Below are 20,528 nucleotides of genomic sequence, written 5' to 3'. Positions count from 1 at the left end.
GAGGATGGGAGGCGGCGCGGCTCATAGCCCGGCCGGGAGTCCCGGGCGCTCCGTTCCTTCGGGAGGGAAAGAAAAAATGACGTCCTTCCGGTAGCAGCGCTCTTCCGTTTTGTGAACTCTATGGCAGGGACTGGGGTGATTGGGGGAAAAAAAAAGCACTAGAACGTAGACCTACGAATATTAGAGTCATGCAGCTCCCTCGACTTCCGGGATAGCTTACCTCGCTAGAGCAGGGTTTCTCAACCTTGGAACTTTAAGTTGTGTGGCACGGCCGGCTGGGGAATTCTGGGAGCTGAAGTCCACACATCTTAAAGTTGCCAAAGTTGAGAAACACCGTTCTAGAGTGAAAGTTAGAAAATAAGAACGGAGATGGAAAAGTGGAGGCGTCGTGGTCCAGCTGTTCTGAGCATCTTCCAAAAAAGGCTTTACAAAGTGAAGGGGGGGATGGTGTCTCTTCCCCAAGGATTGGCTCAACGAAATGAGGGGTGCTGCTTCCATTTCGCAATTTGGAGGCTGCATCTGGACAATGCCCTTATTGTGGGAAGGCAGCCAGGGTGCTTTGCTAATCCAGCGGGAGGGTTTAGCGTGTTGTAGGAATCCAGCAAAAGCCAGGCACTTCTTTCCCCAGTTGGGCACGTAGGCTGGGTTGAGGTTGGTCTGCAGACTCACAGTATCTGCCTATTGGTTATTGCTACACAGCCGAAGAACAAGTTCCAAGGGGGCAGTTGTGTTTTTTTAAGAGAGGTCAATTTGCATGTATGTTTACAGTATAGATGAACACACACTCACTGTGTGCAAAAATAATATAAATAAATAAATAAAAACATGACAAAAATGAAAACGTCAGCGAGTGTGTGTCTTCCAACAATACTCCTGTCACTGCTATAATCAAGTCCAACCGCCTTGCTGCTGGTCATCTCCTCTTTCCTTCCACCTTTCCCAGCATTGTGGCCTTTTCTGAGGAATGTAGCGCTTGCCTGGCTAGAGATGGATGGATGGATGGATGGAGTGCCACCAAGTCAGCACTGACTCTTAGAGACCTCATAGATAGATCTTCTCCAGAATGATTTGTCCATAATCTGGTCCTTCAGGTCTTCTAACGTTGCACTTAACAACGTAGGTAGATTGAGTCCGCCTACCTTGCTGCTGATCATCCTCTTCTTCTCTTTCCAAATGCCACAAAAAATAATTGCTATAGAATTCAACAGAATCTTGAACTCCTGACATTTTCCCTTCCCTCCCTCTTATACCAAAGAGAGTCAAGGCTGGCCAGTCTTGAGTTTCTTTCTCACCCCTTCCTTTATTTCCTGGGCTAAATTAACATTTTCCCAATAGTTGTTGCATATTTTCATCAAGGCCCTCTTTATACTCTCCTCTACCCAGAAAAGCCTTAGTTTGTGAGGACCCTAGAACTTTGAAACTAAGGACAGCTAACTCCAAGTGAGCAATTTGTGCACCACAGATGACCAGGGAGAAATACGAGGTTAGCTGCTGGGGTTAATTAACAGGGTTAGAATGTTTGCACACATCAATTTCTGACCTGGTTACTGTTGGGTGACCAGGACACACATCCCTCTGTGCATGGAGCAAGTATTTTCTATTTTCCCATTACTGATTGTTGGTCCTAAGAGGAATAAGTTCAGGAACTGCAATACCACAGGGCCCTTAACCTGATCCCAAGGAACAAGAGAATTCAACGGCATGATTGCACTGTTACTGTTTTATTTCTGAAAATTATGGATTTACAAGCTAGAGAGGAGGTTCCCCAAAAACCCACCAACTTGAATATTAAGATGAATAGAAAAGGAACCAGACAAGGATTCTGGGGGTAAAATCCAAAAAAGAACCAGCCATAAATGTACAATAAATATGGAAGATTTCAGAGAACTCTCTTGCTGCTCAAGGTTAATAAGAGGAGCTGCAAAACACAGCTACCACACCTCAGAAAACCAGCATGACATTAGCTTGGATGAACATGACACTTACCAAAATGACTTCTGATATGTGCCAATTTGTGGCTAACAAAAGCTGATGTGAACTCCCTGATAGGTTAATTTTGGAAAAGGAGTTGGATAAGGCACTCTCCTCTCGTATCAACAACCAATGTGAAGATGTTCCTATGGGATCAGAGAGTCACTTGATAGGTCCTAACCGTTCTTCACAAGTTCTTGGATCCCTGTTCCAGATCCAGATGTCCCTGGAGTTTCTCCTTGTATGAGTAGGTCAAGGAAGCACTTGAGTGCCGGATCCATAGGATTGATAGGATTCCTAGCTCAGGTCCTACTAGATGTAGCTGCTTGAAGTTCAGTTGTATTTTTCATCCAGAGCACAAAACCATCTGGAGACCCTCAACAGCCTGCATTGAAGGTATCCTAGAGCAGAGATGCTCCCCACAGCCCATGTAGCCTGGTTTTGCACACAGCACTAAGCCAAGTCTTGATTAACCACAGTTGGTTGAATAAACCACCATTGGGTGGATTGGCATGGCACACTGAGTCCTAAACTTTGGTTTGCACCCTCCTGGGTTCACACTAACCAGGAAGCTAAGCCCAGACAACTGCTTCACAGCTTTGTGCAATGCATGAACCCAGATAGTGTCAAGCTATGGGCAAAGGTAATTAAAGCCAAGATGACAGGGCCAGGCAGAACCCCTGACACACAGCAAAGCTGGCTTTCCATGGCTGAAGTTGCTGAAATAACACACCTCACCAGAGTTCACACAACACATCACGCTAAAAATGGACTTAAGTGGTCTGTGGTGCATTGGATGAGGGCACCATGCCTGTACTCTCATGTTGTGTGAATGGAGACATTGAGTTTACTTATCCTGAGTTTAGCATGTTGCGTGAATCCTGTTACCAACAAGGTATTTTCATTGATCTCCATGAGATGTACATCATAAGCCAGAACCTGGTTTATTTGCTGGGGTGCGCCATGTGAGTAAAGGAATTGTATTTGTTCAGTTGGGTTTAAGGTCAGCAGGGGGCAGCATCTAGCCAACTTTGGTGGATCTTGGAAAGCTAAGCAGGGTGAAGGCTGGTTAGTGTTTGGGAGATTACCAGCGGGCCCTGAGACTGAATGGCTAGACTGGGAAGTTGAAAAAAAAACCCCAAAGAAGTAAATGGCAAGTCACTTTGTATTGTTACTGAGAAAAAAGAGAGACCTGATGGGTATCCGGTTACTCATCAGGAGTTGAGTTCAACTCAACAGAGACTTGATGATGGCTGAACTCAGCCATTAAAAGGGGAAGAGGACCTTAAGATGGTTATAGCCAATTCTACAGCCACATGTTTCTTACTCCGCAATTCATGTATCAAGAAGGGGAAGACGCATTGATATGATCAAGGAAAGGCGCTGAATTGGCTTGAACAAAGAAACCGAGATTAGAAAGCCAGTAGAGTGGGGCCATTGCAAAAATGTTTGCATTTTAAAGGGGAAAGGGATGGTCAGAAATCAGGAAAGCTGCTCAAGGCTGGAAGAAGGCACTTAGAAATTTTTTGCTGTTCTGCAAAAGCTGGACATTTTTTTTTCCATTTGTAGACTCCCAGTCCAGAGCTAACCATGACTTCACGCAAGTCCACACCATCCAGCTTGGGACTGATTCTGAATTCAGGCAAAAACATCTCCGATTTGAGGATCTGGGGGGTTTTTTTGGTTCTTCATCAGTTTTTTTTAAAATAACATATAGCCTGATGCATAATTCTGTGCAGCTCAAAAGCTTGTGTGTGGTTTCGGTGGGTCCTAATAAGGATTTACCCAACTACAGGGAGTCCTCGACTTATGACCACAACTGGGACTGGAACTCCTATTGCTAAGTGAGGCAGTTGTTAAGTGAGTCACACCCAATTTTACGACCTTTTTCACTGCGGTCATTAAGCAAATCCCTGCAGTCATTAAGCAAATCCCTGTGGTCATTAAGCGAATCTGGCTTCCCCCATTGACTTTGCTTGTCAGAAGCTGGCTGGGAAGGTTGCCAATGGCGATCATGCGACCCCAGGACGCTGCAACTGTCATAAATACATGCGGGTTGCCAAGCGCCTGAATTTTGTTCATGTGAGTGCAGGGATGCTATGATGGTCGTAAACGTGAAGACCAATCGCAAGTCACTTTTCCCAGCACTGTCGTAACTTTGAACAGTCACTAAACGAATGGTCGTAAGTCGAGGACTACCTGTAAATCCTTTGGATTTTTCCCCATTTGACCAACATGACCCCGATTGCTTTTTTTCAGCAGCGTGCACAGCAACTTTCAGAAAAGAAGTTTCCATTTGGGAGAGAAGTAGTGGTAGGGAACATCTGATCTATTTCAGGTTTGGGAGCAAAGGGAAGAGAGGGCTTTGGTGAGGTTTATCAGCAGAAAAACGCCCCATGAAATCTGGATTTTGCATTTTGAGTTTTCTTCCGTTCTTTACAAAGACTGGGCTTGCTATTCAGGTTAGAGTTAACAATAAAAATTAGGGGCTACTTAGATACTCCTCTGGTGGATTTTTCCTTGCCATTCCTTCAGGTGGAGTCCATTGGTTTCTAAAATGGGCTGGTTTAAAAGCAACGGAGCAAAGATCTGGAGATGGTCCTGCAGGACAGAGGTGAGAAGATCCCTTTGGGCTGGGAATCTCCAACCTCTTCATTTAAGGGAGACTTGAGAGATCCCTCTCTGGAGGAGGACCCAAAACTTTGGGGGTGCTTTCCTGACTCTTGCCTTCAAACATCATGACCCTAAAAGAAGAGAAGAGCAAAGGAGAGAAGAATTAATGGAATACTGCCAGGGAATTTTTTGCTTTATTCCCTAGATGGTCAGACAAACAGTATTTTATAGGCAAGGTGTGGATGAAATAAAACCCAGCAGAATAAAACAAAGAACAGTAGTGTGATGGCATGTGGGAAAGACCTTGGGAGACAGGGCCAAGAGACGCTGCCTAGGGAACAGTCAGAGAAGAGGCAGCTGGGCCTGCAGCTAGATGTAGGGTGGGACAAGCTCAGAAGAGACCCCCCTTAGTTTCTTGGGCTGTAAAGTAGACGGGGGGAGGATTGTACTTTTAGACTTGCAAGACTGATGTCAGCTTCCCATGTAGACCAGACAGGAAACAGGACCAGTTGAACTAATTTTACTTTATTGTAAGGCTACATTGACAGAATCTTGCAAGTCTGAAAATACAATTCCCCCCGCATCTCCTTTACCGCCCGAGAAACTAGGGAGGGTCCCTCCTGAGCCTCTTTCTCCACCCATTATGCAGCTGGGGGCTGTGCCCTCTCTTATCTGGCCATTCCCTAGGCAGCATCCCTTCACCCTGTCTCCCAAGGTCTTTCCCACATAACATTACACTGAAAGAAGTTACAGGCGCTTCTGAAATGTGGCCACGAAAACTGTCTGGTCCTGTCCACGGAGTCATCAGGAATCAGGATGGACACAAGGGGTTATAACCACAACTTGACAGGAGAGTTTCCATGTGATGTGGAAATGCCTTTCCATTTCCTGAATATATGGCGTAAATTCAAGGCCCCACCTTAAAGCAGCTTTACCCCTCTTCTAAGAAGAGCTGATGCTCACCCCAAGGTCACTCACCCACCCCAATGCCCTCTCAATACCCCGCCTCTCCAACTTTCTCTGTTTGATGATGGCTAGCCTGGTGCACCCCACTTCCCTAGCTGGCCGACTAACCCACACCGGTCGGCTCCCAGCGCCACGACCAATGCTCTCCCTCGTGCATCGCTGAGTGAATGGCCTCGGCCAGCCAGTCTGCAATGGCATGGTGGACAGGCGTGAGCTGGACAGCAGGCAGAGGAGGAAGAGAGGGAATCTGAAAGCTTTGATAATAGAAGCCAAATATCTTGTTCCCACACAGAGCTCAACCAGCCTTGTTCCCTGCCCAAGATTCAACATTTGGAAAAGGAGCGGAAACTGAGACGGGGATTCAAAGACAATGGGTAGCTTGTTCCTGTGATTCCTGCTCCTCCCGCATTTCAGCTTTTTAAAGGAACCCATCTTTAGCAAAATAGCGTTTCAGGATAACTGGAACCGGGGGAGATCAGCTCCTTCCTCCATCGATGGGGCACAGTTACCAACAGAGTCCGCTGGAGTTGGGCGGCCCCAAAATTTAAATAAATGCATAACTTGAGGGGGTTGGTAACCGAGGTCGTTAAGTGGCTGAGAGAGAGAATCCAGCCCCCGTTTATTCCAAAATGCAGTTTTGAACAAAGAGCCTGTTGGATGGCACTAAAAAACTAGCAAGGGACAAAGGGATTGTTGTGTTTGTGCTGCTGGACGTCTAGCACATGGGTGCCCCTGTACAATATTGTGCTGGGAGATGAAATCCAGAAGGCAGAATGTGAACACCCATGGTTTGGGCTCGTCCTCTTATTGCTGCCTTCAGCTCCTAAACTCTTAAGTCTGCAGGATCTGTAACATGCTTTAGGCCAGTGTTTCTCAACCTTGGCAACTTTAAGATGTGTGGACTTCAACTCCCAGAATTCCCAAGCCAGCAAGTATTTTTTACTCTCTTATTGTTTTTACTGTATATTTTATTAGCTATGGCCAAGCCACATATCCTTCACCCTGTATCTGTGGTTTGAGTTGTTTTCTACGTCTACATCTACATCCCCTCCCTCCCTCCCTTCCTTCCTCTCTACCTCCCTTTACCTCTTCTCCCTTTCCTTCCTTCCTCCCTTCCTTCCTCATTCCTCCTTCCTTCCTTCCTTCCTCCCTTCCTTCCTCTCATTCCTCCTTCCTTTCTTCCTCCCTCCCTCCACCTCTTCTCCCCTTCCTTCCTTCCTTCCTTCCTTCCTTCCTTCCTTCCTTCCTTCCTTCCTTCCTCTCTACCTCCCTTTACCTCTCTCCCTTTCCTTCCTTCCTTCCTTCCTTCCTTCCTTCCTTCCTTCCTTCCTCCCTCCCTCCCTCCCTCCCTCCTTCTACCTCTTCTCCCTTTCCTTCCTTCCTCTCATTCCTCCTTCCTTCCTTGAAAATTTTTTACAAAGTTAAAAGTTACAAAAAAGGAAAAAAAGAGAAAAAGATATACAAAGAAAAATAGGCCAGATAGAAAGACAAAAGAAAAAGTGAGCAACTGTATAGATCAAGAAAAGAGAAATTTAAAAAGAAAAAAATAAATATTTAAAGAAGAGACTTCCGATCTTCTCTACAGCAGTTACGAACCTAGTTAATACTGTTTCCACCCTCCCAAATTACACAACATAGTTCCCTTCTTCCCATATGCAGCCTTTTAATCAGTAAATCTGGAGACTACCACTTCATTTTTATCCATTTTCGGCAAAAAGTCCCTAGGCTTGATTTGTTTTCTAAATAAAATAAAGGTTTAAAAAAAATGGAAAAAAGAAATGGAAGATGACCAATTTAAAAATATTTAATTATTTGACTGAGCGGACCCCCTGAAAATGTCTTGGGGACCCCTGGCATCTCCACACCACCCTTTGGGAACTGCTGGCTTACGGTTTTGTGAATGGTACAAATCAGGACTGTGTTTCCAAGCCATAACCGTGGCTGAGCAGCAGTTGGCAAGCCAGCAAACATGGCTAATTCAACCAATGGTGGTTGACTACCATGCATCAACTGTATCAGTTTCCTTCCCGTTACAGGTACTCACAGCTTGAGGACGGCGGACCGCTTTCCGAGCATCAGGGTGACAAAATCCTGGTACGAGATGGTTTCGCTGGTCCCGCCGGTGACTTCGGAAATCATCTTTTTCAGCTCTAAGTGAGTCTTGGGTGTTCCCATTTTTTCCATCATCCTTTTCACAGACATTAGATCTGCAAGGAACAATATTTGGAGACCGGACACTTAGTGCATGCTAAATAACGATCAGAAAGAGGCATGCATGCCTTTTTCCAGATCTATACCTTAACAAATGGTAAGAGTGGAAAAAAAATTGTAATTATCTCTAACTAGAATCCTAATAATTACTATTATTAGTAAGCTAATATATATCATGAATTCATCATATAACTAAGTTAATCATAAGGGAAAAGGGAGGGTTGGTTAATAAAGGTGGGATAAAAATAAATTATATATTATATATATACACAAACACACACACAGTGTGTGTGTGGGTGTATTGAGAAGATGCAGAAATGTTTGGTTTTGGCAAAGAAACACCTTTCATCAAACCTATCTATATCTGGATCAGCACTCTTATCTTGGAAAAACTTGAGAGAGAAAAGGCTGAAAAACACGGGGTGATTCCTAGGGAGAAAGTGTCAATACAAGCTAAAAATTCCAGTTATTCTGGATATTTGAATACTAAATTCCTTGTGCTGGTTAATGACCGCAATAAAGACTGCTGCTGAAAATCCAGCTGGTTTGCTTTTAAAACTAAGAATAAATCCATAACACTCCAGTTTGCAGAAGTTGCTTTTGCAAAAATATGTGATGATTGGGACGGGCCAGTTCCCCAGCGCCCCTTTGAATAATCAACTCAATGTCCCAATCTGTTTCAACTCACTGAATTGAATGCAATTTGATACTGGATGTGTTTCCTTCGAACCTGCCAAGATCCCTTGAACGCCAAATCTGCTCAGAGGCATCTGATTGAATTGGAGGCCACAAATCAGCCCCACAATTCGATTTGAAGGAACGATTTGGCTGAACCGCCTTCAAATCAGAAACTTCGAAATGGTGTTTGGTGCAGCCCTAATGCTTTTGTCTGGCACCCACACTCACAAAAATTTTTTCTTGAGCTCAGCTTGATCTCTAGCCCAAATCCAAGCTGTTTTCTTGTCCACAATGTGGCTTGTCACCACCTTCTTGTGGGATGTTTTCTCAACGTCCCAGTCTAGCCTCCGCCCCTATGATTTTGTAGTGGCCTCCCATCCCAATATTAGGAGCCAATCTGAGCCCAGTTAGTCGAGCTCTGTTCTGCCATTTAGCAGGGCAATATCCACCTCTCTCCCTCTCCCTCTCTCATCTTCCAGCTAAGTTGCCTCAACACAGAGCTGGCTGTGAATTTAAAGGCCATTCTGCAAAAAGCCATTTTGATTTGCTCTTTTCAAGCAGGGCCAATTGGCCACAGGAATGTCTCACCGATTTCGCCTTGATTATTCAGGTCAAACTCCATGTATTTTTCTAGAAAAGATAAGCAAACATTAGCAGCATCCGAACTCACCCCCAGTTCAAGTGACAAGAAGCCTAGAATGGTGGCCAGGAAGACCTTACATCTTTTCTCGTATCACGGAGGGGTCCCACATCCAAGAGGCTGTTCCAAGTTTAATCCCGAAGCCCTCCCAATCAGAACAGTTACTGCAAAAGTGGAGCAATGAGGGACTAAGAATAGGGCACCAGCAGTGCCCAGTTGGCATGGCCCATTGACAAATGGCAAAATTGGAAAATACCTTACTGTGCAACTTTGCAGAATCTTTGCAGTGAGCAAAGCCCAGAAGCATCAAGGATTCTACAAACAGGATGCCTGTCCTGCATTTGATGCTGCTCCTTGAGAAACTGGGGAAGCTGTGTTGCGGGTTATAAAAGTCTCCCCCCGCAAATTGCCCCTTGCCCACCTCTTGTCTAGGAAGATGAAGAGGCTGCCCGAAATAGTATGGATCTCATTTTTTTTCTCCCCTACAAAATCTCAGCTATGGCTGGGGACAAGTTAAACTGGCCACATCACCCAGTTTTCCATCTTCTACAGCTGCATCCAACTGCTTCTTCCTAAGAGCCGCCATTATTATTATTATTATTATTATTATTATTATTATTATTTGAAGAAAGGATGGGAGGGCTTAATATTTCCTTCTCCCTCCCCCTCCACTTTTCCTTTTGGGCTGTGACTTTTAGTTGGTGAGCCTCCACAAGGAAGGATTGTCTCTCTTTCTCCCTTTTTTTTTTCCTTGATGGGATGTAAGCTTTTGGGTAGAAGCAGGGCAACAAAGCCTGTTAGATAAGGGGGAAAAATCTGATCCGCTGAGTGTTCATTTGTAAATAAATGCTATCGAGTTTATTCAGAGGGCAAAAGATCCCAGCTTTCCCTCTTCCAGCCTCCTCTTGTTTTGCAACATTAACCTCCCTGCTTGGAAAGATCTGAAGGGCTAACCCTGTGCCAGGACACTGGAAAATGCCCTTGACCAGTTTCCTGTTCCTGCGGGCTATTTTATTTTATTCAATGTAGCTTTACTTTGACTCTTGTTTTCCATTGGCTTTCAATTCCTGTTTTCACTGGGGAGACTTAGAATGCAGCTGTTTCCTCCCTGGAGGTCAGGCTGGGCACCTGATATTGCAAGAAAAGTGGAAGAGGGAGGGAGGGAGGGGGAGAGAGAGAAAAAAGGGAAAGGACACAGGAGGAAGGAATAAAGAAGAGGGAGGGAGGGCAAAAGAGAAAGAAAGAAAGAAAGAAAGAAAGAAAGAAAGAAAGAAAGAAAGAAAGAAGGGAGGGAGGGAGGGAGGGAGGGAGGGAGGGAGGGAAGGAAGGAAGGAAGGAAGGGGGAAAGGAAAGAGAAACTATTGATGGAAGATGAGAAAAGGAAGAAAGGAAAAAAGAAAGATGAGAAGGATGAGAGAGAGATGGAAGGGAGGGAGGGAGGGAGTGAAGGAGGGGAAAGGCAAATTATGAAGCCTAAAATCCTGTTCCGCTATTGATTCTCTTTATTTACTATACTTTGATGATGCGCAATAACATGCATTTCTTTGATGTGTGGCTGTATCATAAAAATGCACCAGACCCATCCATAAAACATGCTTAAACTTGAGTGCTTCCAGACAGCATGCTAGGCTTGGTCACTTTAACCCTTGCCTTGTTGCTCCTTCTGGCTTAGCCTGTCTCCCCAATCCAGCCCAGCGAGCTGAGCTGCAGGTTCAGATTCCTGTGCCGTGTTGCAGCTCCGCCCTTTCCAGAATGTTTGGTTCCCGGTGAATTAACGGAAAAGCAAAATACAAAACAGTGTTAGAGAACAGAGCCGTCCTCGCTTCTCCAATCCGCTTTGCACGCAGAAGGTTCGGGAAGACCCCTTGCAGCCTTGGAGGATCTCCCATTCTGACGCCTTCATCACGGCATCGCTTTGTCTTTTGGGAGAAATACCATGTGGAACTGTGAGATTTTCAGAGAAGGCGATAAACCGTTAAATTTGCTTATACTTGTGACGAAGGGGGAAGTTACATCTTTATATGTTTTTCTTTTTCTGTGCTACATTTTTACTTTTTCTTTCCTTTTTTCTTTATATTCTTTTTTTTTCTTTCTCTGCACACTCCTCCTTTTGCACTCAGATCTGTGCGCTGTTGGCCATATAAATTCACGTCCTGTTAAAGTGTTCTTAGGAATCCCAGCCAGGAGCAAACGAGGCTTTTTCGTTTTTCACAAAAGCTGGGTTTTGGCTGACACGAGAGGAGTGTGCAAATCTCCTCTTTTCTTCCCTGCTCAATGGGGCAAGAGGCTTTTTGGATATGCACACCCACACTAACAGTGTGGAGACAAACCCTGATTTTGCAGGGTGTGTGTGTGCTTCTGCGCCCTTCCTGTCCGGTGGGAGAAAAGGAGAAACAAAAGCTTGATTGTTGGGCAGAAAATCTTGGTTTGTCAGAAAATGCTGTATCGGTGTCCCAGGAGTGTACAAGACTGGGGAAAGAGGAATGTGTGTATGCTGTGCACATGTATTCCCAACAAAGACAATCTCTCCAGGCAACGTTTGAAGAGAGCTGCATTTTGCACGTTGCAACATTTTGCAGGTTGCTGAATTTTCTTTTTCTTCAGAGCAAACCGTGCCATGGATTTAACTCAGCAACTTCTGGCCTTGGTCCATTCAGTTCTGCAAACTGCTGGAGGGTTTCAGCTTCCCCACCCTTTGCTAAAAGGATCAACTCACCAATGGTAGACATCGGAGGACCGTAGCGAGGGTCATTTCCCAGTTTGAAAGATCTGCACACAACACACGCCTTTTTAAAAATAAATATCCATTGCAATCTCACTCTGCACAAAAGCGTACTTGTCGTCTGACAGAGGTCCAGTCTTCAAACAGATGAAGAAAAATTTCCTTTCCGAGCGTGCACAAAATTTGCTTTTAGAATTTTTTAAAAAATAACCTCTCAGAGAAAGAGAGAGAGAAATAATAGATAATAATAATAGAGCCAGTCTGGTCTAGTGGTGAAGGTGCTGGGCTAGAAACCAGGAGACTGAGAGTTCTAGTCCCGCCTGAGGCACGAAAGCCGGCTGGGTGACCGTGGGCCAGTCCCTCCCTCTCAGCCCAAGAGCCAATCAGGCGTGGTAGGAGAGTTCTAGTCCCGCCTCAGGCATGAGAGCCGGCTGGGTGACCTTGGGCCAGTCCCTCCCTCTCAGCCCAACTCACCTCACAGGGTTGTTGTTGTAGGGAAAATAGGAGGAGGAAGGAGTATTAGGTATGTTCACCGCCTTGAGTTATTTATAAAAATAATAAAAGCAGGATAAAAAAAATAAATAAAAATAAATTCTTTTCATGCTCTGCAGGACTTAACTCACATACTCAGTCCTCTGAAGTAGCTAAATTGAAACCAAATCAGTCTTTCTTTGGATTCTGGGCCGTGTGAACTCAACCAAATGTGCTTTGTTTAACCAACAGGGGCTAAGCAATTCCCATTTAATAGCAGGACTATAGAACCACATTTATATGTTCAGCTTTCAGCATCTTTTCAAAATCCAGCAATACAGTCCATATGTAGGATGGGGGATTCTGGGTTACCGCAGAAGGTAGAATTCAGGGCAGATCGGTTGCACGCCAAGTCTAGCAGCTGATTAAGATAAACCTCGATTGCTTTTCCTGGTTGAGCATTATTTTGCAAAAGCAGGCCTGTTTGGTTACTTGATTCAGGGGTGTTCACGAACCCACCTAATATATTTGCGCAGCCTGCAAGATCTCGAGGGGCAAATGAATGATGCCAAACACGTTTAAAAATAAGATGTTCAAATCACATCTGTTTGGCTGCAACTGCGGGGTCCAGGCAGTGCAAGAGAAGGCTGGAGCAACATTTCCAGCCCTCGCCCACACCCTGCTCTTCCAGCCAAAGGAGCATTCTTAACGGACATCCATGCTTCCCAGCTGAGGAACTAGCCAGCATTGCCAGTTCCTCAGGCCGGATCTGACCCCAAGGCATGGCCACCGGTGGGATGGAAAATCCCTTCCAGATGTGCTGGATTTGGAGTGAGGGAGGTGGTGCCCCAGTACATCTGGGGAACTTCAAGTTGGAGGAGACCACATTAGGACTGAGATGTCCTCAGTTTTCACTTCAAAAGAAGAGGGGAAGAAAAAGAGGGGGGTTGATGGAAGTGATTTTGCCCCAGACTGGTAGAAAGACATTCAATTCTCACCCATCTGCCCCAAATGTGAGATGAAAATCTTGTCTCTATCCACACTGGGGGGCTACAGAAAGCGTGCTGTTCCCATCTTCTCTGGCTTTGATTGAGTCTCATTCTCCAGGTACTAAAGTCTAGACCAGTGTCTCTCAACCTCAGCAACTTTGAGATGTAGGAATTCAACTCCCAGAATTCCCCAGCCAGCATGCTTTAAGATGGGTGGGTCCATCCAAAGGAATAAGGTTGGGGGTTGTCACGTATTGTTCCTTTCCCTTTCCCCATCCTCTGGACAACTGCAATGCTTTGGGGCCCTAACTCCAAGGAAAATGCTTTTCTACAGCTGGTTTACTCAATGTGGACTAGTACCTTTAAAAACCGCAAGCTTTTCTTCCAGGTCTTCTTCATCGCTAAACTTCGGGTCACAGAGAAACTCCTGAGACAGAAAAAAAAAAGGGGTGGGGGAGGATATCAAGAGGTTTAAGCAACAATTAAACCTTCCAGTGGCTTCCTGTTCATCCGGGCTAGGTAGACCCAACATGCTTAACCAGGTTAATGAAAAACTGAATCTTGGCATGGACTGCACTGGGCACTGCTTTTACTTTGCAGGCAGGTGATGTGAAAACAGCCAAAATATTCCTGAAGCCCCTTGGAAGCTGTTCTACAGATGCAAATGTGGTAGCTGGGGAGTGCTATTGATTTGTTTGAAGAAAATAAGAGGGGCCTCAGGGGGCATTATCTAGCAAAACTTTGCGTTCTCCTCCCATTGCAACTTTAAACAAGGTAAATTAGGAGGGAAGGTTGCAAGAAAAAGGGATTCCCTTTTTGCTCTGCAGTCTGAATTCTCCCTCCTCCTCCTTCCTCTCCTGAGGTTGAGAAATAAAAACAGGTAGTCCTTGCTTAACAACCACAATCAGTACCAAAAGTTCAGTCGCTAAGCAAAGCGGTCATTAAGCGAATCTGACCCTTTTTTGGTTGTTAAGCAAATCATGTGGTTCTCTATTGATTTTGCTCGCTGGAAGCTGGCTGGGAAGGTCGCAAATGGCGATCACGTGTCTGCAGGACACTGCAATGGTTGTAAATGCGAACCAGTTGCCAAGCACCCAAATTGTGATCATGTGACCCTGGGGATGCAGCCGATGGTCATAAGTGCGAGGACCGGTCGTAAGTCATTTTTTTCAGCACTGTCTTAAGTCCAAACTATCACCAAATGGATGGTCGTTAAGCAAGTACTACCTTTATAGAATCGGCGGAATCACGCTAAGCTTTTAAGAAGGGTGACCACTTCTTGGGCGTTGAAACAGGGCTAAGCTCCCACTCCGCCCCTAACTCTGGTTTATAAGCCACAATGTCTGTGTTTCTACCACCCAACCTACCATCCACATGTCAGCTTCACAAGAGTGTGAATCCCGCTGTAACCTTTTTGAGAAATCCCTGTTATTCATCCGGAGTGAATATGTTAATATTAATTTGTTCTGTTGGCTGGTTTGGCACCATCAATTAATAAAGAAGGCCTGGGGAGTATAATTCCACACTGCCCAGAGTCTCTCCTTTGGGGGAGATGGGCGGTGGCAAAATTTAATTAATAAATAATAAATAAAATAATTCCTCAGTTGGAACCGCAATGGCCTATAGTGTACATAACGTGTACACTGTACAGATTGCACTTAGCAAAGGAGAAAAATTCCTTTGGGGCCAATGGAATTTTTTTGTTTTTTGTTTGGCTATCATGACCCCTTTGCAATTTTAGTGGAGAAGGCAGATTTAACCTCTTTACACAGAACAGTCTTCGCCAGTGAGAATTGCTTGGTTGGGTGTCTCAGGGGAAAAAAAATGCAAACATTGGGCCCTCCCGTTAAAAAAGGCTGAACGGCCCCAAGGAAACTGCCAGAAAGAAAACAGGGCACCAAAAAATGGGGAAGAGAGTCAACAGCCCCTGAATCACTCTTGAGTGGGTTGGGCAGTGACGAAATTTGAAATATAAATAAAGAAATAAAGCCAGAGGGGTCAGTTCCCAACAATCTCAAAATAGAGATTATGGATGCAACCCCTTAGTCAGAGGTCACAGATCAGCATTGAGCAGAGATGAAGAACAATCACTGTCTTCGTATCAGCAAAGTGGACTCTACGTGACGCTTGAGATGAAAAGTCAATTTAGCCAAGTGGGGTAGTGTGACTTAATGATCGGAGGTGAGCCTCAGTTCTGGATTATCTCAGCCTCCTGCCTCTCTTGGGGCCAAGATTTGACCAGCCCCCCCTCTTCCCATTTTAGGGGGCTGTTTTTGGTCTGTCACCAAGCTTGTCCTCCAACACGTCAACCTTGGGGGGTCATTCTAAGACCGCGTGTGCCTTCCCCTTGCAAGTCAACACTGGGGAGGCCTGATCTAGTTGAGAGAGATAAATCCTGAGGCATCTGCCCATTTGACAGTTTTCCGTTTACTCCCCAAATCCCAGGGCCAGCCTCTTTATCATCAGTAGTTCGCTTGTAGTCAGGGAAAAGGGGTTTAAAGATAATTAAATCAAGGGGGAGAAGCTGAAGAGGAGGGGATCACAGACAGGAAATGGGGAGGAGAAACATGAAAGTAACTCTGCAGCGTGATGTGTCACCAGAGAGAAGGGGCCTGGGTTGACGTTTCACCTGGCATACAGGCGTTGGGGAAATTATATATATTTACCTCTTGAGATTTTTGTTTACTTCTTGGGTTTTTCTTGTGCGTGGAGAACAGCCTTCTGGTTCCAGAGAGACCCACAAATACATGCTCCTAGTGCAGTGCATTGCATTATGTCCTTTCAAACTCTGTCCACGTTTAGCCAGCGGGCAACGTGGTTAAACTTGGGTCTCTTAATTGCATGCCTTAATTCCTCAGTTGGGACTGCGATGACCAAATGCCTCATATCTGCCTGCCCCCTCCATCATCCTCATCCTGAATCAGCCCACTGCAGGGTGAAGCCCTCCTCACAATCTATCATGATGGTCCAGAATGAGTGATAGATATATGTTTTTTGACTTTCAGTCTAGGTCTGAGATGGGCCAGCAGCTTCCATGCCCAAAGGCCGACTAGAACCTGGATTTCCCCATTCCTAGACCAGCACCTGCTCTGTTATGCTACCCTGGCTGTCATACACTTCCTTGCTCAATGAAAATTGACTTTGTGATCATTCTTGACAAGCCACACAGCTTCCACCAGTATGCTACACTTTCTTTAAGCATATTATTCCAAAATCCATCTCATCTCCTATCTCCATGGATTTGCAAAAGGCAAACAACTTTCCTTTTGAGGATTGAGAGAGATACATTTTCATACCCTCCGCTATACCCCAAAGGGATTTTTTTAAAAGATAAAAAAACACATCCTCTAAGCGGGAGGGGTGGGAACTAAGGTACTATTTGAAGCTTCTCAAGCAGGTTTTTCCATCTCCGGCAGGCTGACACCAAAATTTGAAAGCTGCTGCTTGCATAACTTGGCAGCTAAAGGCAGAGGGATGTTTTGAAATCTGTTTGGATTGCATTATCAAGCGCCACAAGTTTCTTTTAAGAGCCAGCACATTCCCTCATGAAAAACCGACGCCAGCGAGGGACAATCCACGCATTTCACTCTGGGTTATACATTTTAAAACATAGGAGGAATCAGAAGCTGCAGATCTGGCTGGTTTCTTGAATGCCACAAAGTCCGATTGCCTACATCCACATTCATAAAAATTGCCCACGCCTCCGCTCCCAGCCTCGAATCCAAGATTTTCATAAGACAGACGAGAGTTTTATGCACAGCAAGTGCAAAACAAACCTTCAACGGCTGGGGGAAAACAAAAAGATTCAGGGCATGTAAAAACTTGGTGCAGTTCTGTAAGAAACCGAAACACCTGCTAAATGTCTTTCTTTCTGCACTGTCCGGATGCCAAACACCCTCTTTCTGGCAACTCACAAAATCACCTGGTAGTTAATATTTTGGAGAGGCTCATGGAAGAACAGTGTTAAAAAGTAAGAAGACAGTAATGGCTGAATAAAAAGCTGGGGGTTTCCTGGATCACCGAGCAGATTTTGGGCACCGGACGTGGGTGGATGATGAATTAACTAGAAAAAAATTAACGATAGTTGGCAAGGTCGAGGGCTGAAGAAGGGGGAGGTCCCTGGGATGTCCTTGAAAAGCTGTGAATTATCAGCAGAGAGGAGCTGAAATGCTTATAAAACCTTTGTCCATTCAAGTTAGGCTCAGCTCAGCAGAACCTGATTAAATAAATGCCCCATTGACTCATGTCAATATATTCGGCAGGATTTAAAGCCCATCTTTTTGCCCAGGGCTTTTAGAACGGGGCGTAAAATTAAAAATCCACAGGAAAGATGTCCTTCAGAGCCAACCACGAACAGGCAGCATATCCATTTTGTAAATAAAACCTAGAGAAATGTTTTAGACCTGCCCTTTAGGGCATGAAGAGAGTCTTTGCAAAATGCTTGGCGGAATACCAATCTTCCCCATTCCCATCATCCTTCGCCAATGGCTGTGCCTGCTGGGCATGGGGGGAACGCAAATCCAAAAGCAGAAAAAAGGATGTTCTCCATGGGATGATGGGTCAGGAGACCTAAGCCGTAAGAAACGTGGCCGCCTTCAAGAGTGGGTGGGATACTTGGGTGTGTCAGCAGCCACAGACTAATCCCTTTATAAATGTTGGGTGGCAGATTTGGCCTCATGGGTTCTGGATGGCGGTCTTAAGCCACCAACCTGCGGTTCTCCAAAGAGGGGGACTGCAAGCCCCATCATCCCCCATGCCCACAACCAAGCGGCGAGCTCCAATGGCATTGAGAGAAGACAAGCTCTCTTCAAGCTGGGTTAAAAATAGAGGAGAAATCGTTGCACCTTTTCCGACTAACCCGTTTTATTACACGACAGGAGCTCAGGAAAACTTCTGCCTTCGGATAAAACCAGATTCCTCCTGATTTTTTGCCCCCACCAACTAGCGCAGTTCTCTCCCCCCGCGCCCGACGCGAGTTAACTAATTTTCTGGTTCCAAAGCGACGTTGAACCTTAAAGCGAATTCAGGCAGGAAGGCACACAGTTCGTAGCTGACCTGGTTAAATCGTGAGTGAATGCAGGCTCGACTTTGCAGAGCAGCGATTTTTACTTACTTTATTTATTTCCTCTAATCGCCCTGCTTGCTCGGCTTTCAGTAAGCGGAGCGCTTTTCCTCCTGCAGAAAAGAGGGCAGAAATGACGGCGAGGAGGAGAGAGGAAAAGAAAAAAAAAGGGGGGGGGGTTGAAACTGTGCCCCAGGGAACAGCCTTCCCCCAAAATATGCCCCCCCCCTCCATTCACAACGAGCAAATTCGCGTGCCCGAAGCCTGCAGCCGGTGCATTTCTCAAGTCCCCCGCGCAGGGACCCTGCCCCTCACCGCACGTACCTTGGTAGGCGTTGTTGAGCATCACGGACATCCTGGGATGCGGGTGGCGGCGGGGGGCTGCGAGCTCTCCCCTGGCCCGTGCTGGCTTCCTCCCGTCGCCGCCGAGCCCAGAGGGAGCAGCACTTTTGTGCACCTTAACCCAGCCCCGTTTTCCTCAATGAAGCCATTCACAAGCCGGGATTCGGCCGCGGTCCCTCTGCTGGGATTGGGGGAGGAACGCGCGGCAAGCGCTCGGCGCCCCGCGCCGGGCCCCCGCCTGCCGCCAAGCGAGCGGGCAGGTTAACCCCTTCCTCTGCCGCGCCCTGGATGCGCTCCTCCGGGCCTCGGTGGGGGCGCTTAAGCGCTCGTAACCGGCAGGAACGGGCTTCCCGGCGTCCTGGGTTCACACAACGCCCTCAAGCCGGGAGCTGGGTTCCCAAAACCCAAGCCTTGGCCTTCCCCGTTGGCCCGAACAGTTTCTTGCCCTGGGCTGCCTTTGCAGAAGCGGACAGAAACTCGCTTTTGGGGGTTCTGCGACACGCAGGCTGGGTTTGTATTGGTTGAGGGTTCCCAATAGGCTAAAGCTAAACCTAGAAGGATGAGGGAGCGGAGCTGCTTTCACACGTGGTGTGGTGACAACTCCCCCACCCCAACTTTTTTTTCTGGCCTTGGGTGAGGGGCAGTTCACACAACATCCTAAGGGAGTAGCTGGGGTCCCCCGACACCCTCAGTCAGAAACTGCCGTGCTGTATTTATCAGGGATAGATTGAAGAAGGAAGGGAAGGAAGGACATGGGAATGAGAGGAGGAAGGAAGGAAGGAAAAGAGATGGAAGGAAGGAATGAGAGGAAGGAAGGAAGGGAGGGAGGGAGGGAGGGAAGGAAGGATGGACATGGGAATGAGAGGAGGAAGGAAGGAAGGAAAAGAGATGGAAGGAAGGAAGAGAGGGAGGGAGGGAAGGAAGGAAGGAAGGACATGGGAATGAGAGGAGGAAGGAAGGAAGGAAAAGAGATGGAAGGAAGGAATGAGAGGAAGGAAGGAAGAGAGGGAGGGAGGGAAGGAAGGAAGGACAGACATGGGAATGAGAGGAGGAAGGAAGGAAGGAAAAGAGATGGAAGGAAGGAAGAGAGGGAGGGAGGGAAGGAAGGAAGGAAGGACGGACATGGGAATGAGAGGAGGAAGGAAGGAAGGAAAAAGATGGAAGGAAGGAATGAGAGGAAGGAAGGAAGAGAGGGAGGGAGGGAGGGAAGGAAGGACATGGGAATGGGGGAAGGTAGGCAGGCAGGCAGGAAGGAAAAAGATGAGAAAGAGATGGATGGATGGATGGATAGATGGAAGGAAGGAAGGTTGCATGGAAAAATGAGACAGATGGATAAAAGGAAGGAAGGAAAAGATGAGAAAGAGAGATGGAATAAAAGGAAAAAAGATGAGAAAGAGATAGAAGAAAGGAAGGAAAATGAGAAAAATGAGAAAAGGAAGGAAAGAGAGAGATGGAGGAAAAAGATGAGAGAGAAAGAGAAAAAAGAAAAGGAAGGAAGGAAGGAAGGTTCATCTGTTCTATGCTGCTTTCAAATTTCCTGGGAACAGCTTTTTGTTCAGAAATGCAATGAAACGGGCGTTGACTGATCGGGCCCTTCCCAATGGCCCCCACCCAACTTGGTCAGGCCAAGGCTCTGAGTCACCTTCTGGAAGCCCCAAAGCACCCATTATCCCACAGCCTTCCTGGAGAGGTTTGTCAACTTTGCCAAGGACAAGGAGAGCAGCTAAGTGTCTCCTCCACCCCACCCACCACGTATGTCCCCTGCAGGCACAGGGGGGTGGGGGTGGGGGGCTGAATCAGGCTTTTCCTCTTTCCTCCCAAGGCCCCTTTCCTCTAGTCTCACCCCGTTGAGATCGTCAGCCT

At 46.3% G+C, this 20,528-nt stretch overlaps 1 protein-coding gene across 2 annotated transcripts; it reads right to left on the bottom strand.

The window, feature by feature from the left end:
* Positions 1 to 1,705: 1,705 nt before the first annotated feature.
* AIF1L (allograft inflammatory factor 1 like) lies at positions 1,706 to 18,865 on the bottom strand. Of its 2 annotated transcripts, XM_063316509.1 has the most exons (6): positions 18,648 to 18,865; positions 18,375 to 18,436; positions 13,622 to 13,688; positions 9,028 to 9,069; positions 7,595 to 7,757; positions 1,706 to 4,715 (listed from the first exon to the last, which is right to left on the bottom strand). In XM_063316509.1, the coding sequence occupies exons 1-6, from the start codon at positions 18,676 to 18,678 to the stop codon at positions 4,628 to 4,630; spliced, it is 453 nt and encodes a 150-aa protein (XP_063172579.1). In that variant the 5' UTR covers positions 18,679 to 18,865; the 3' UTR covers positions 1,706 to 4,627. The 2 variants fall into 2 exon arrangements, with proteins under 2 accessions (XP_063172579.1, XP_063172580.1); XM_063316510.1 differs by lacking the exon at positions 18,375 to 18,436 and having other exon boundaries at positions 18,648 to 18,864.
* Between the last annotated feature and the right edge of the window lie 1,663 nt (positions 18,866 to 20,528).

This window comes from Candoia aspera, chromosome 16, assembly GCF_035149785.1.
Source record: "Candoia aspera isolate rCanAsp1 chromosome 16, rCanAsp1.hap2, whole genome shotgun sequence".
Classification (NCBI taxonomy): Eukaryota; Metazoa; Chordata; class Lepidosauria; order Squamata; family Boidae; genus Candoia; species Candoia aspera.
Note: the sequence above shows the minus strand (reverse complement) of the source record. Positions and strands in the feature narration are given on the sequence as shown.